Here is a 16,905-nt window from a genome sequence, read left to right as displayed (position 1 = left end):
TTATTTTCTTTTTCTTTTTATTCAATTGTCATAAAATTGTTGCAATCACAATTTAAAAAAATGTTTTCACATACAAGTGACCTCTATTCATACATATCAACACTGTTACATAAATACACCATGCTTGCAACATTTATTTTAATACAGACACACAGTGTATAATAAAAAAACAAACAAAAAACAAATGTAAGCGTTTGACACACACATTTACACAGACACACACCCACACACACAAACACAGAAACACACACACACTACCCTAAAACTACAGGATATATCATGTACATTTATCAGTGATGTAATTGGTATGTATGTGTATGTTTTATGTCAGACTTTCAGTGTGTGTGTGTGTGTGTGTGTGTTTATGTTTGTGTGAATTATTGTCTAAACTATTGTCCATGTCTCATCTTGGGCCAAGCTTTGATGGGGCTTTGTGGGACGAGAGGTTCTTTTTGCCGTTGTGAGGCTTCCCTTTCAGGTTTTGTTTTGGAGCTGTTTTCAAGTAAAAATGAAGCTGTAAGGGAGGAAATGGAGAGAGGAAAGGTATGAGGAAAAGTGAGAGTATATATTCAAAATACATATGCACACAAATGTTCTGACTCTCTGGATCTGACTCTTTTTTTTTTTTTAATGTACTTTTAGATTCCTGAGAGACAGACCTGTGTGGCCTCAGCTGGTCCCACTGTGACGGTGCTGGTTGAAGGAAGGTAACCCGGTGCAGAGGCTGTTACAGTGTAGGTTGCTGGCAACAGAAGTCTGAAATAGTCACCGTCCACCCCTGGAAGAGCACATGTGGCACAGTTAATCAATTATTTAATTTAGTTCATTCCTGATAAAGAGTAATGCACGCTAAAAACATAATCATTTTTCTTTTTTGTCAATGTATTTCAAGGAAGAATGTAGTGATCAGGATATTTATCTGTCAAATAAAGTAAGATACAAGTTTAAAGTGCCCCCCAGCATGTCTAAAAGTAGACCAATAAATGCTAGAAAAAAAAATTCTAAGTGCACTTCCATCTTCAACCAGAAGAGGAAGACTTGTTCCATTAGAATATGGGGTCTGATGGCTCTTGCTTTCATTTTGAATAACCAAAAATGTGACTGTTTCTCCCAACACTCTCTTCCAAGCAATGTAAATAACTCCCCAGTTTCTCCCCAAAATATCCTGTTTTGTATGTTTTTAAGATTTTTTACTACATTTTATCCCATCCATTATGAATGTGTTGGCTTTAACTTTCTTATAAATGGGAGTGTATGCATTCTCACACTATTCCGGATATTAGCACATTATTTATTACAAATCTAACTGTTTAACAACTAGGAAGTAGATTTGTATAAGAAGGAAATGACTTCTTACCACTGGTCACATCATGGTTGACGCCAGCCACTGAGATCTCAGCATTGCTGATAGGATTGTTGTTCTCATCGTACACCATGCCTTTTATCCCATGGTGCACCTGAAAAGGGAGAAGTGTTACTTTAAGTGTCCAAGTTGTAATTTAATTATTTTCTTTTAATGGCCATTACAGTCTCTAAAAGTGCAGATAGTTTGTATCATCTGAAGTTTAATGTTCTTAAATTGGCAGGTAGCTGTGGATTGCAATGGAGCAATAAAAATCAAATCATGCCGGGCCATAAATTACATTTCAGAGCCAAGTTTCCAAAGCATTAGACCTTGTTCACCTTCTGCAGACTGCAGCCCCTTCCAGTTTGGGTTGTTTATTCAGCACTGTGGAAAAATGTATTTCTGAGCCCTGCTTTGGGGCTGAAGTTTCAGTGGGATTAAAGCATATTTTAGCTTTTAGCTTAGCCAAGTCCCCTCTTACTGCTTAATGGAAGGTACAAGTCAGTTTATTTGCATTACACAGAATACCATACTCCTCATTTGTAAACACTATGTTATTATTATTATTATTTGGTATGGCCATCTTTATTCTTCAACACTGCCTAAACACTCTTTGAGAAGCTGACTAAAATATTACAAAATCTTATCTTTAGGAAAAGTTCTCCAAGCTTCTTGAAGGATTTCAAAGTTTTTCTTTGGAGGTTGGCTGTTTTTTGTTAGTTTGGTCTCTGAGAGGATTCATCACTCCATAAGACCCATTTCCCTGATCTTCAGTCCAGCTCTTTTGTTATTTTGCAAAAGACAGATGCGTTTAGGTCCCCTTTCATACTGGTAATATCACTTTAATAAGGTCTAAATAAGGTCAACCTTTTCTCCCTGGCTTTTTGACAGTCAGCCTTGGTAACCTGGAGACCATTTCTGATAAGACTGTTGCATAAAGTAAATCAGGGTTTTTCAAATCTGGGTGTTTTGTTAAGTTCTCTGTTAAATGACAAATTATTCATAGGTGAGCTTTTAGTGGCTTAACAATCAAGAAAAGTAATTTCTGGTCAGGTGCAAGAACTGGATTGAAAATCGGTGGAAAAAGCTTTCAAAAAACACTTTCAAAGATTACAAGAAAGTCCAGCTCCTTGCTTGAAGGGATGGTCCAGATGTTTTTGTGTGTCTTCATGTGCATCAAGTTGCAAAATTTGAATTTTTTTTTAATTGAGATATTTGTGTGTTCTGACCTGCTCCAAGTAGGAAACCAATGCTTCTCGGTTGCCCAGCCACTCTCTGGGCAGCGCCGATTCTGGAGGAAACTTATCACAACTCAGCTCCAGAGTGATCTCAAAGCAGTTGGTGTAAAGGTAGTTGAAGTCCTGCATGCCTAAAAAACAACAACAGTTAAGATAGAAAATTAATCCATTCATGTATTTTCATGGTTCACTTTGGATTTTGGCAGGAAAATCTTTACAAAAGGATCTGTCTATTTTGAATTATATATATATTTCTATTATTTTTTTCTTCTTGAAGGACTTAACAAAGTTTTAAGTAAGCCATCTGAAAATCATTTACTTATTTATAAAAAACATTTAATATAAACTTTAAGACTGAAGACTTTTCCTTTCCTTAGGCCAAATTTTACAATAAAATCCAAATTTTCATCAAGCGCTAACACTCATGAGGCCAGTATTAGGAGGGGAAGATCAAATGTAACCTCGTGGACCATGACACAACACTTGGAGCAAAACGACTTGTTAGAGCAAACATAACACGTTCCTACTAAATGAGACTGTGGTCGTTTTCATCCAATTTAAAAGCTCAACTAAGAAGCTCTAAAGATTCACATTCCAATGAAGAATCCAGACCAGACCAGAGCAGGACTTACATCAAAGAAAAGGGTAATGTTATTGTTTCTGCCACAGATTCACTGAGCTGAAAATATGCCCAGACAGTCTGATGAACTTGCAGCCCCCAATAATTCTGCAGCAAAATGTCACTGTTGGTATAAACTTTAAAATATTGAGATGAGGTTTCCCACGTACTCACCAAACGAAAGAGAATGAAGAGTTTAATTTTCCTGTCGGTGCCTAAGATTATATTAACTCCTAAGTTGCCCGTATAAACTATTTTAATCAAACCAACCTAATACCAGGCACATCTGCAAATGTTAAATTATTTGAATGCGCCCAAACATATTTAACCCTAGATGCCTGTTCCACTGTGTGGTAGAACAACATTTTCAGTTAATTTATATAAAAAAAAGTGGATGTTAACCTGCCATGAGCTATGTCTACCACATATAAAATAGTCAACAGAGAGGATGTTTATGTAGATTTTAATTTAAAACAAACTTTTCTTAATTTTTGTGCTGTGTTAAAGGACAGTGTGATTGTCTTTAAAAGGGAGGCAGCTGACTCAGTTCATGTTCAAGCAGAGGCAAGGACCGCCCCAGCTTCATACAAATTTCAATGACCCTCATTAAAAGAAAATTGTCAACACTTTGGAGCTCACTTAGGTGGTTCTTGGCACATTTAGTCACCTCTCTGGGGTAAACTGACACTTCTAGTAAAGTGGGTTACAAACCTTGGTGGCTAAACTGAAGGGTGAGCGGGTGTTCAGCTGTTTTTGTGCAGGGGTGAAGAGGTTAAAGGGCAGAGTGCAAAGAGTCAGTGAGTTCATGATGAAAGGGGGAAATCATGCCTTGTAAGCCTGTCAAGGCATTTCATTCATAAGTAAGTGCCCGCCATCATGCAGGCAGGTGGCCTTGTGTTTGTTGGAACAGGAATGATAATGGCTATCCTCCAACCAACATAGGAATTTTACACCTAAACAGGCAAAAATCTGTTTCTTTTTTTTTTTTTTGCATGGAAGCAAGCATTCTTATGCTGGAAGAAAATCCATCTTTCCAACATGTGGATCTGAAAGTAGCTCTGTCTTGTTCAAAGGAGACATCATTCTCATGTTCAGCTCTGTGTTTTTGTTCAAGGACTCATCTGGTAGCGCAAAATACTTAACAGTGATTATTTATCTTTTTTTTTTTGTAGCTTATTATACTTTCTTGTATGTTATCCATACGTCCTTTAATTTTACAAAGTCAGCACTTGCATTTTGTGGTTTGTTTACTGACATATTGAGGCATTTATAATTAACATACGTTGTGTTATTTTTTAAAGAAATGGTTCGATGCTGTGGTCAGTGAACTAACTTAGACTTGCCAAGAGTTATATGAGTTTGCTCTAATTTTAAATGTAGTTACACTACCTTTACAGCTGAATTATAAAATGAGAAAATGAGTAATGACAATGTAAACCATGTAATATAAAGAGGTGCCTCCCTCTAGTTTCAAATTAAACTACTCTAAAGGAGAAGGAAAGGACTTTTTCATGATTCCAGTGAAGATTTTTTGTACTTGGAATAAACACTTTTGTTGATCTCATTTCATAGTAACAGAGGCTTTGCTTACCTTTGGACAGAGAGTACCAGCTGGCCCCATTGGTGATCCCCTCATCAAAGAAGTCTCCACAGTTCCAGCCCTTGTGCATCCAGCTGTGAGCATAGGAGTAGGTCCTTGCCAACTGTCATCACACACAAATACATATGAGCCCAGTCAGCCACATGTTTACTCCTTCAGACAGACAACAATGAGGTCAGATGTGTATAGAATCTGGAAAGAATTTTTAATCTGCAGCACACCTTCCTGAAGATCTTGTCATCTGGAGTTGCTGCATATGTGGTCCTTCCACGAATGCGAGGGTCTCTTGACTTGTCAAAAGGGTAATTGGCAACTACGGCTCCTCCGTGGAGATTAGCTGATAGGACAAAATTGTAGTTTTGCATCCATTTTATGACTGCGAATGTCTCTGGTTCAACCTGTAAAGGATATGTAAAAGAAAAAATTCAGACAGAATGTAAATTTTTAATAAATAAGTCTATATGAAACATGCATACTTGTGTTCAATAGCACAGCTGCCATTTGTTATATTTTTAATGTAGTAATTTGGAATAACTGATCTTCCTTCCTCCCTGGTTTCAGTTTTACTTCTTGTTTGATGTTCTATAGTTTGTGTCCTTATTCACTCTGCTTAGTTTTGGTTCTTGTGAATTGTGGGTGAGTGCAAGTTTCTGGATTCTGTGACAAATTTGCTATACATCACCACCACCTCAGCATTCACTTTCCCCTTTATATATACATCCAAATTTATCTTTGCTGAGTATGAGATTATTGTTATTCCTCCAGGTATCTGTTCTTCTTGTCTAGCCTGCTTCTTGCTTTGGTATTTTGGTTACTAAAATTGTTTGTATTTATTTTTGCCCTTCAGCTGTCTGCCTCCTGTGAGACATGGATTTGGATTGTGTGCTTACACACATTTTAAAAAATACAACAACAAAGAAAACAAATTAGTTTCCAACACAGTGCATCTTACGGTAATGTTAATATATTTTATTTATATATAAAATATAAGAATATTTTTATATATGTGGAATAATAAAATAGAAGAAAGGAAGTTTCACAAAGCAGAAAATGCATTTAAAAAAAAAACAAAAATGCACACACACACACAAAAGAAAAAAATGTCCAATAATGCCTCAGTTTCACACATACATCATCAGTGGGCTGACATCTGCTTTTCATAAAGCCACTGGCTTCTCTGCTTGGCTGCTTATCTGAACAAAAAAAGCCTTTTTTTTTTTTTTCTTTTGCTTATCCATATGCAGATATTTCCTCTGTGGTTTTGTTTTGTTTTGTTTTTTCTTTTTTTCTTGCTTTTTTGGTTTAGGCATGTGGTTTAATGGTTGGCCAAGAGCAGTTAATTCTAAATCACCCATTTAAACATTCCTCACCAGTAATTATAATACAACTATTTCCTTTTCCTCCACAGTTCAGTATATCTAATTTTCTCAAGCAGCTTAAATGTTTCACAGTTAGAATTTGATAAGAGCCCATCATATGTGTTTCAGAGGTTCAAGCAGAAATAATAATAATAATAAAAACAAACAAACAAAACAAACAAACAAAAAAAAAAAAACTTGCCAGGATAAAAACACAGCAGATATTTCTACAGAAAGAATAAAGTATGTTAACTACAGTAACATAAGTCTGCCTTGTTGGTTAATTTACCTAAAACTGAACAAAGTGGATCAGTTTTTGGTAGATGGTATAGCCAGTGTACATTACAAAAGACTTAAACCTTGACACAGAGCATTTATAGACTCTGTCTGCATTAACAACGCCCACACACTCTGAGCTGTGTATCATGTTTGCAGACAAATTGTAATACGTCTCCTTGAGCATGGTATGTAGGACAATAAACACAGTCTGCTGATCAGTGGCCACTGACCTTGAAAACAGCAGCTGTAGCCAACAGCAGGACTTAAAGTATCTGTGAATCTTTAGTTAGGCTGGAACATCATTTTAAGTAAGAGCTGTCACCATGGTGACAATTGCTACAGCTACAATCACTATCTTATCTTAAATATATTACAAAGCGAATCACTTAGTGGTTCAAGCAAATTTTACGTTATTTTTCTGCTGGGTGATGCCTTCTGGAGGCTAGTCAGTAGACACAATTTTCATAAACAAAGGCTTGCCACACAATGGGCTTTTTTTCTGAATGTGTTATGAACAACATGTATATGAATAATGTTTTTTCAGACAATTGCTGACAGGTAATGGTAAATACATGTATTCAAGCTTGAAATTAAGCATGACAATATTTTTTTGGGTCAGCAAAAGGACTGCCAGTTACCTTATTTGCCGATTTTTGCAGAACCAATGATTATAAGAGCATATTTTTCATACGATAATCAAAAGAAACTAAACTGACTCAGAACTTAAATTTCTTTTTAACCATTTTTATGTGAAAAAAGTTCCTTATAAAAAGTCAACTTTTTTACTACAGTCATAACTCTGAATACTCTATCATCACTTGACTGAATAAGTAAATGTAGCATGACTAAGCCTGTAGGCTAGCTTACGGCTTGTTGTCAGCAAGACTGTTATCCTGACAGTTGCACAGTTGTGTCTCCCTACCAGCAGGCATTTCTGTGGCTGGAATTACACCCCCGAAATGAAAAGATTACTGTTCAAGTTTTCCCAACACATTTTCAAGTGAAAGCGAGATAACTAGGAAAACAGAGAGAACACATTGTTACTCAGATGTGTGAGAAGCAAACCAAACAAGAAAAGCAACGACTTCTTTGTTAAAACCGCTTTAAAAGATCAGAGAGTTACTTATAGAGAAAGAAAATCTGATTCTTCAGGAAATATATATAGTCTCTGAGCTGGTTAAAGATAAATGTTTCTGATATCTAGTGCTTATTTAGGTTTGTTGATCTGTCTGACAGATAATATATAAAGTCCCTCTTTAGATGAAGATGGTATAAAAATTTGAGATCTTCTAGTCATAGCTATTATGCATACTCTGTTCTTTGTAATACTTTTACAAAGAAAATTTCTAAAAGGAGCATGAAGACTAACAATGAACCAAAAACAAATGTTACATTGTGTGTAAGATGCAAGTGACATGTCCCATGATGATCTGCTGGATCACACGGCATGCTAGTATTGGTACCAACAGCCTTTCTGCCGCAGCACTGCTGCAGCACAACCAATCATTTTTAACAGCATGTCTCTGGTAATTGCCATAAATATAAAGAGTTTTGTGTAATCCATCATCAAAATGACTTGAAAAGTGAAGACATGAAAGTTAACCATAATCACCATGCCCAAAGAAAGCCTGTGGCTGCAGTGCAGTGTGAGCCACAGATGAAACAAACATGTTTTACAGCTGATGTGGATGCTCCAGTCATTTAAGGAGCTGGGAGCTGAAATGAAAATGATTCTGTTTTCCATATGCCCACGCGCCCAGTGTGAAGCCAACATAAAAAACTAACTTCACTTAAAATGTCTCTTAATAAGAAAAATTACTGTTTCATAGCTCTGATTGGTGTTAGATGGTCAACTGCCTCCAAATTTTAATCTGCACCTCCTGATAACATAAAAACACTGGTTGCAGCTTGGAAATTCACTTTTTATTTCTCCTATAATGAACCATAGCTATTAACATTACCATTACATCCCTACCTAAATCACTGTCAGTATTGCTGTGAATCTATTTAAAAAGGTTCAATGTGATTTAAACAAACATTGCCATAAATATTTTTAATTTTAGAAACTCTGAAGGGTGTAACCATGGTATGTGTGCTACATTATATTTGCAAACATATTACACTATCCAGGCCAATTTGAAGGAAAACTTCAAGGGAAACAGCAGCCCTTTCAGAATCTGTTGAAGATATGATAAATGTGGTCGAGACACCCCCAAGGATCTAACCTTAATACTTGAAATGTGCTTTCTGGCGGACTGTTAGCAATAGTGTGAGAACATATGCACTTATATTAAACTCTTCTGTTCATTTCACACTTCAGTGACCTAAAATAGGTACTCAGTGAACTATAGAGGCCACTTAATCAAAAAAAAATGAAACCATGTGTTTCTGACAATCTGAACAATATATACTTGAAAAGTCAAACCACAGTTTATACTCTGAATGAGGCTTTTACTATAGTCGCAGTGCAAGAAAATGAGCTGGAATGAGGAAAAAAGCACACAAGTAAAATGATCTGTCTTTGAGGGAAAGAGTTTGCTTTTGTTATAACGGACTTGGCAATATACAGATGACTTTGAGTGAAATCACAGCTTTGTCAGCTATGTGGAGAGTCTGCCAGTAATTCAGGGTAGCAGGTAACAGTTACATTCTGACGTCAACGAGACGGTCGGCTCAACTTCACACAGAGGTGACAAAGCAGCAAAAATGTTTAGTGGAAACCTAATATCTTCATATATAACGCATACATCCTATGAGTTGATATAAGCTAGCATGAAACCTCTGTTCTTACAGTATCCTGACTTTTAAAGTCCAGTACTCATATTTTTATATTTTAGAAGACACTTTTGTTCCAGTTTATCTGAGTTGGAAAACGATGTTGCAGTTTCCTTTTACTGTTTCATATTATTTATACTTTAGGTTCCACAGTAAGCCAAGCAAACACACTGATCCAAAAGACTGTTTAAGCTTACCATAAACATTCATAACATGAAGCAGAAAGACTGTCACGGAGATTTACTTCTTACTGTATGAATTTATGGAAAGTCTCTTTTTATTCAGCTAAAGCTCAGCTGGCATTGGAATGTGATCGTATGTAAATCCCACCAATTTGTTTATGTCAACTAACCAAAAGCCAAGATAACTAAGCTATGCAACAGTTACTCATTATTCAGTGCACACTCACACAAGCATGACAAACACACCCATCCATCTTCCTCACTCTCTTTTTCTTTCTCACCCATGTATGATCTTACCCACACATATTTGCACTCACACGAATATACATTTCCCCATAAGACTTGAGACACAGATATATTAAAACACGGTCATGTGCACGTGCATCTACGTCCACTGACCTGCTTCTCCCAGTTGTCTGGCAGAGGAAGGTGGTGGTTTCGTCCATTTGTTTTTTCATAATAGTACATAAGTGCATTCAGGTCTGGAAAGTTACGGTTCAGATCCATATCTCTGGCATTCCCTCGACCCACCAGGTAGCCATTTAACTCTGGACCCTGTTGACACACAAACACAAATGGAAACTGTTGGGTAACCTTAGTCTTTCTCAATACAGTGACACACTGATTGCATTTTGGCTTTTGAGGTAAAATATTTCAAGTTTCATATTGCTTGGAAACAGCATAGGAAAAACAATTTCATGATTACCAAACCTGCAGAGACTGATTCAGTAAAATATTTTCCAGCATTTTTTTTATAGACTTGACCATTTGGTCCACAATAAATTCTTCAGACCATTTCCAAAAACATTTACACACAATTTATACTAGAACATCCAAATGAGTGAGTTTCTTACAATAAAAATCTTTAAAATGGCAAGTTATACATAATATTTAAAGGTTTCTTTTTTTATTTATGAGGTTTATGTTTCTACTTTTGAGTGAAATGTATAAACAACTATCAATCTAATTGCAATAATATTGAATTCTTTTACCCAGATAACGTAGTTTATTTAGCAATATCAGCAACAAATGTTATTATTGTGACTGAATACCTGCAAAACCTATGACTTTCCATTAACCTCAGCTTTAAATTTTATAATGCAAACTAGTATGTTAAACATATTAAACTAAACATGCTAAACATTAGCTTGCTACTGGTATATTTGTAAGAATTACAGTGTAAACATTTCATAAAAAATAACTTCATAATCTACTGAAAGATTCTTTCCACTGTAATGTTTAAAAGGATATTATTATTCTCAAAGTGTGACTGCAGCACTTAATGTTGCCTCCTATCTCAGTCATGACTGTTCAAAACATGCAACTAGCAAAATTTCGCTGCACTACAAACTCATCAAGTGGTACATACAAAAGTAGAATATAAGTATTGTCCCTTGCATACCAGCCAAAGCTGATGAAGAATGCTAATGCTAGCTACCGCTATCTAATGCTAATGTTCGCTGCTCCTGTTGAGAATACCTGATAAACAAGTATTGGTTGGTTTAAATATCGGGGTTTATCTAATGGTTGACATGCAGAACTTGGAAAATTATTAGTAATATACACAACAAGAACCATTTTTTATAACTTTTTATAAGTTATCTAAACAGTAAGTATCTATATGGGTAATATTGTAGGAGTTTTATTGCTAGCTTTTGCTTCCAGGCTACAGAAATGGGTCCACTGTGGTTCTAAAAACAAGTTTGTTTATAAGATTCTTATATGTTCACAGCTTCAGTCAATGCTTGTGCAGATAAACACAATACATTTCTTTTTAAAATCATGTGCACACAAATTTGCATGGTCACATTTTATGTCAGTATTGTGGAGGGGATTGTTTAAGCATGTCTTCGACTGGCACATAAATGTGAATATCTGGCATAGAGTTATTAAGTACCACTGTACAGTAATATATGTAATGCATCAGCAGAGTGTGCCCTATCCTCAATGTAGTGAGTCCTTTGTATATGATAAACTAAACAAGTGAATGAGTCAGTAATCTGAATACAACGACTTTGTCTACTGTCTATTATAGGCTTCTCACTGGACATCCCAGTTGGCTTTGAGTGGTTAGTTGATGTAAAGAGGCAGCTGCTTATTCATTGTTTTAAGCACATCAAGCCCGCAACTGGTTTTATGTGTGTTTTATGGTGATGTAGAGGGTGTAAGTACAAGAAAGAAAAACCTGGACAACAAACAAGATGCTTCAGTCAGTTCAAAAGCAATGTTTTCTGTAGGAGTGAATAAATTTCTTTGGTTTTGCAGAAAATTTGAAAGCACAAAAGCTGTAATGCAAACTGAAAGAGACAAGAATATGCATGTTAACGTGTATGATCTCAGTAGCTACATGTTAACAGTCCTCTCCAAGCCACTACTCAGATTTTGAGTTGTTAAATAAAAACATGGTCTGAAATTACAGAATTTGGGCTTTTTTTGCTTTTTTTCTTCTGTCTCTCTCTTTCTCTGTCTCTCACACACAGTACAGAGGTTTTGTCTGGTTAACAAACTGGTAAAAGAATGCTCTGTTTTCTGTCAGAAATGATTGGCAATACTATTTGCACAGCTGCAGCTAATTTACATCTATAACAGTTGCCTTGTTGTCCATTTTTGTGCTGCGCTTTGTCATTTGTGTTCCTAAGAGGATGCAGGAGCACAACTTTGTACTTTGGCATTGATTTAAAAAAGATCCCTGACCCCCCCCCCCCCCCCCCCCCCCCCCTTCTTTTTTTTTTTTTTTTTTTTTCCGACAGCTCATTCCACAACTTTGGTACCACTCAGCATAATCTCTGACACCTATGGTTTTTTTTTTTGCCACATTTCAGGCACAGATAACAGTCCTCTGTTAGAAGATCTCAGAGTGGGTTCAGACTTGTATATCTAGGCCTTAATGCTAAACATTAATGCTTATGTTAGCATTCACTTCAAAGGACAGCATCTAACTACAGTGTCTTGGAATTTTATTGTTTGAATCTGTTGAAATCTCAAAATGGCCTTTAATCTTTAATCCTACAACATATTTATTGCTTTAAGCTTCAAAAACAAAGAATCACCTGTTTGATAACGTATTCAAATAGGGATTCGTTGTAAACAAGAGTGATGTTCATTGATTTTCTCAGTCTGATCATCTGATCATGTTTAGTCTCTAAAGCATAATTATTGGCCAGAATCAACAATGTGCCATCTAGGGTGCCGGAAAACAAGACAGCCATGCCACTGTTATCCAGATGTTGATGCACCTAAATATCTGTTAAAAATAAATTATAGTGCAGTATACATGTGTGCTCTGAGTGGCAGAGGTAGACTGCCATCTGCCATGTGCTACTGCTCACCTCTCGACATATAATTAGTCTCAAAGAGGTTGTGCACACATGTTTGTGTTAAAGTAGGCTGTATGTAATCTGTTCTTTGATAGTCCATAATTACCCAAAAAAGAAAGACAGGGGTTTTTTTTCAGGATGGGATTATAACAGAGATTAGTAAGCAATAAGAAAAACAAACTGTTATTGTCTGACTCAAAACAGATATCTTTATAGATATAATCACATGGAGTCTTAAAACATAAGATGAGTTTGTTCAATATACAATTATTTGACTTATTGTTGTTTAGTTAGAAAAAAACAGTCGAAGATGTCCTTGTGGAAGATTTCCTAGCTTTCTTTTGGCACGTAGTAGCTAATCTTCTGGTACAAGCAAGCAAGTTTATATTACCTGTCTGGCTGCCACTTCATAGCCATCAGGGTTCATGGAGGGCAAGATGTGGATGCGTGTGTCGTGGATCAGCCTCATGATCCGCTGGTTTCCAGCCCGGTACTCCTCACATAAAAATTGGGAGAACTTAATGAGAAGCTCACGGCCGAGCACCTCATTTCCATGCATGTTGCCCACGTACTTGAACTCAGGCTCCACTGGGGGGAGAAAACAGACAGATAGAGTAAGTGCGAGATTAAAAGCCCCACAGAGTTACCAAGCTTGACATTTAAATTACTGCCTGAATGAGTACATACAGACACATTCACCATATGCATAGAGAATCATTAGGTATGCTCTTGGGTGATTTACTTTAATGTATTTCATTTAGCTGCCTAAGAGAAGCGCATACACACAATGAGCAAGTATTTTTGAGATCAAAACAAATAAAAATGCAAACTGACTAATTAATCCTAATTAAAATGCATTTAGCTATCAAGGTAACACTGGTAAATAACACTGTTATTTTTTTATGTTATGCTGGCAGCAGCTTAAGCTGCTTCAGGAAATGGCAGGAGTGACTCCACCAGCTACTTAGTTTACATACAAAGCTGAGACGAAATGCAGTTAAACTTTAACCTGTCCAATTATATGGTCTGGTCAAACTGTAAATGTATCTCAACACAGCTTTTCATATAAGCCAAGTATCACCAGCTGTTTAGCTTGCATGCCAAGCTGAGTTGAGATAGGGTTAGAGTTTTAACGACCATTTAATTGGACCATCATCTTTGTACCACTACAAATGCATGGAGGTTAATTGAGTTACTGATACTGCCATGCTGTGGACTGTGTGAAAAACATTGTATCACTTCTACCTTTTTCTGTGGGAGGTCATCATGCATGTACTAAGTATATAGATTAATTCACTTCACAGATGTTTGCTTTAAGACAGGAACATAATATTTTTTAAAAAATGTTCCCGTCTTCATCTTCCGCAAAAATTCCCCCCAAGTCATGCTGGATTGACAGTTTACTGCTCTGAAATGTAGCTCAGCCAAATGAAATCCTGATGTTCTGGACATACACAAAGGCTTTTGTCATTCTTCAACAAGAAGCAATCTCATTCTTATATACCACCAACTCATGGTCCAACTGGTTCTGGACCAAAACTGTAAGGTTGGCATTACTCCATTATCTACTCCATAGGGCACTTTGAAGCCTCCATTCCTAAATAAAATTGGCTTGTAACAATAAATGTATGTGTAAAAAGTCCTGCTACCAAGGTTGGCATCAGTGCTACCTAGGCCAAACTTAACATGGTGCATATTTGTGATGTTAAACCAAGGAAATTGCAATGTTTATTCTAAGTTGCCCAAACCTACCAGTTTTCCATACACAGACAGTAAAGATCTTCTAAGAGGGATGCATACCTCTGGCTGCAAAAAAAATCAAGATTGAGACATCTTATTTTCTACTTCCATCTTTAATTTAGAGTTTAAGGCCCCCACTGGTCTCAAGTGGCATCACTAAAGGGAATTTATCACCACCTGCACATCTGCACATCTGTAAACGGATTTTGATAGGATGTGAAGTGGAGTTACCAGCTTATTTTGTAGACCATGTAAACCAGAGCAGTAAAACCCTACAATGCATTTAATTGAGCAAGAGTATATTGAATTGCTGTAAGAGGAAGACTGTGATAACGCTTCTTGATAAGGACACTTTAAGGCTCAGACAAAGGGGAGTTGGGGAGAGTGAGTCTGATTACAACTGATTACATTATGTTGAATAAGGTCATCTGGCATTCTTGTGGGTATCTGTGAGCCACCAATCCAAACAACCTTGCCCTCTGTACAGAGTTCCCTCCTCCCAAGGGTCCCTTCATTAATCACTGCTGGAGTGCTGAGAGAAACAAGACCCCAAATTATGGGGATTTAAGGACAAAGCTGCTGCTGAGAACTGTATTCATGTGATTTTACTCATGATTGTTTTTATTTCTGTTTTCTAACAGAAGGAAATAAGTGTTTTTTGGGGGGAATGGGGTATTAAGAGGTTGAGTAGCTATTCAAATTTATCAACGCCCTTCACTAATTGCTTCAGGCACCCAAATGGCAGCTTGGCCAACACAGTTCACTTCCTCTTCTTCAACACACGGGCTGGGCCAACTGGTCTTGAGTTCAGAAAAGAAACTTGGCTCCAGAGTAACACTTTAAAAAACACATACACACTGAGCTACATAAGAGACATGAACTTCCTAAATGGTGAAAGTGGGTTGACCAAAACATGACCTCATGTCACTCCCCTTCATGAAATGTACAGTTCCTGTTTTTCACCCTGGGTCACCTTGCATCAGAACAGGCGCACATCCTTCTATTCTACTGAAGGAAACACGTATGGGACGTGTGCAGACAGAGAAAAAAATGCAAGCTCAGCCACAGCCAAAAAAGCCGTCTGCAGTTACTCTTCTGCCTGTTCCTCATACAACATGAGGTAAAATGATGTGATGGTTTTCAATTTGAAACCAGTATCTAAAATAAACACCTGAAGAGATGATTCAGGAGTTAGAAGAGAAGAGGAAAAACAAGCAAAGTTTGTAAAGGAGCAGGATCAGAGTTAAACCTCCTTGACTCAAAGTGAACCTTATAATCATCTGCTCAGCTTTGAATAACACCCCACATTCTGTCAGTGGTCTGACGGCAAAAATTGAAATCAAACACAGATGTTGACACAATTCTTTCACTTTTGCCTTTTTCCTTTTCACCTCAGGTTTTCCACAACTTGTTTATCAAGGACACCAACTGTGGAATGACTCCCTCTTTTTATTTTTGCTGTTAAACCACTCGATGAATCAGCTTCATGAAGCCAAAACTTAAAGCTTGCATTTCATCCCCTTGAGACAAAACCAGAGCCCTTACAGGCTGCTGTCTCCTACCAGCTGTATTCTCACTCTGAACAGCAAAAAAGGTGAAAAAGCAGATAATACGCAACTAACACAGCATGTAGTCAAATCAATGATTCTTAAAAATGCATTTGATGCCCAGTATATCTTCCTTATCCATTATTTGAATGACATGTACTATTTTACTTCAAATAAAAACACCCAGAGAACTCTTTTTTTCCCCACATCCACTGACCAACAATGAATCAGGTGTTACTCACATTCTTCGTGGATGCCCGGGTTGTCACTGAACTCCAGCACGTAGAGGTGACGCCCTTCCACGCTGCGCCCAATGCTGTAGATGCGACAGATGTATGGGCATTCGCTCTGCACTGCAAACAGGGCTCGCACCATGTCCTCATATTGGTGATGCTTGAAGTCCGACCCGGACACCAGGAGCCCTGTCAGCCCCAGCAGGAGAGCATGGAGCCAAGGAAGAGTTAACCCCTGCGGCATGGTCCCTCAACCCAGGGTGTGCAGCTTAGTTGAGGCTAGTGAGAAGGCCCACAACAATGCAAAACACAATTTCAGATATATGGATCCCTTTACATGCCAAACATACTGCTTACTGCTCTTTTCCTCTCTTGTTTCCCCTATGGCTCCTGCTCTCCCACTGCTTCCTCCTACATACAGTCCTTGCAGTGAAGAGCAAGCAAGGACAGCCCCCCGCTCCTTCTTTGTCTCACTCTCCTCCTCCAACAGCTGCTTCTCTCCTTCTTTCTTTCCCTTTGGGTCCTTGTCAAGTACATGCTATTTGCTTTATTAGTACTTCTAATGCTACTGCTTCAAGTAATTCACCCCAAAGCCCCTCCAGGTTCTCTGCACACATAATCTGAATTTCATTCTGTGAGTGTGAGACACTCATTTTCAATCCCTTTCTTTGT

General features: G+C 37.3%; 1 protein-coding gene across 1 annotated transcript; it reads right to left on the bottom strand.

Annotated features, from left to right (window-relative positions):
- cpn1 (carboxypeptidase N, polypeptide 1) lies at nt 1-16,905 on the bottom strand. Its single transcript, XM_041974551.1, has 9 exons — nt 16,243-16,905; nt 13,105-13,301; nt 9,796-9,951; nt 5,024-5,200; nt 4,794-4,905; nt 2,575-2,714; nt 1,358-1,457; nt 660-778; nt 1-514 (listed from the first exon to the last, which is right to left on the bottom strand). The coding sequence occupies exons 1-9, from the start codon at nt 16,475-16,477 to the stop codon at nt 404-406; spliced, it is 1,347 nt and encodes a 448-aa protein (XP_041830485.1). The 5' UTR covers nt 16,478-16,905; the 3' UTR covers nt 1-403.

This window comes from Melanotaenia boesemani, chromosome 21 (assembly GCF_017639745.1).
Source record: "Melanotaenia boesemani isolate fMelBoe1 chromosome 21, fMelBoe1.pri, whole genome shotgun sequence".
NCBI classification, from domain to species: Eukaryota; Metazoa; Chordata; class Actinopteri; order Atheriniformes; family Melanotaeniidae; genus Melanotaenia; species Melanotaenia boesemani.
This window is presented reverse-complemented; position numbering and strand designations above follow the sequence as displayed.

Coding starts and splice junctions, on each gene's coding strand:
- cpn1 (XM_041974551.1), bottom strand. CDS start 16,477: ATGCCGCAGGGGTTAACTCTTCCTTGGCTCCATGCTCTCCTGCTGGGG. Junction 5,201..9,795: donor CAGACAACTGGGAGAAGCAG/GTCAGTGGACGT, acceptor TATCCTTTACAG/GTTGAACCAGAGACATTCGC. Junction 2,715..4,793: donor CTGGTACTCTCTGTCCAAAG/GTAAGCAAAGCC, acceptor GTTGTTTTTTAG/GCATGCAGGACTTCAACTAC.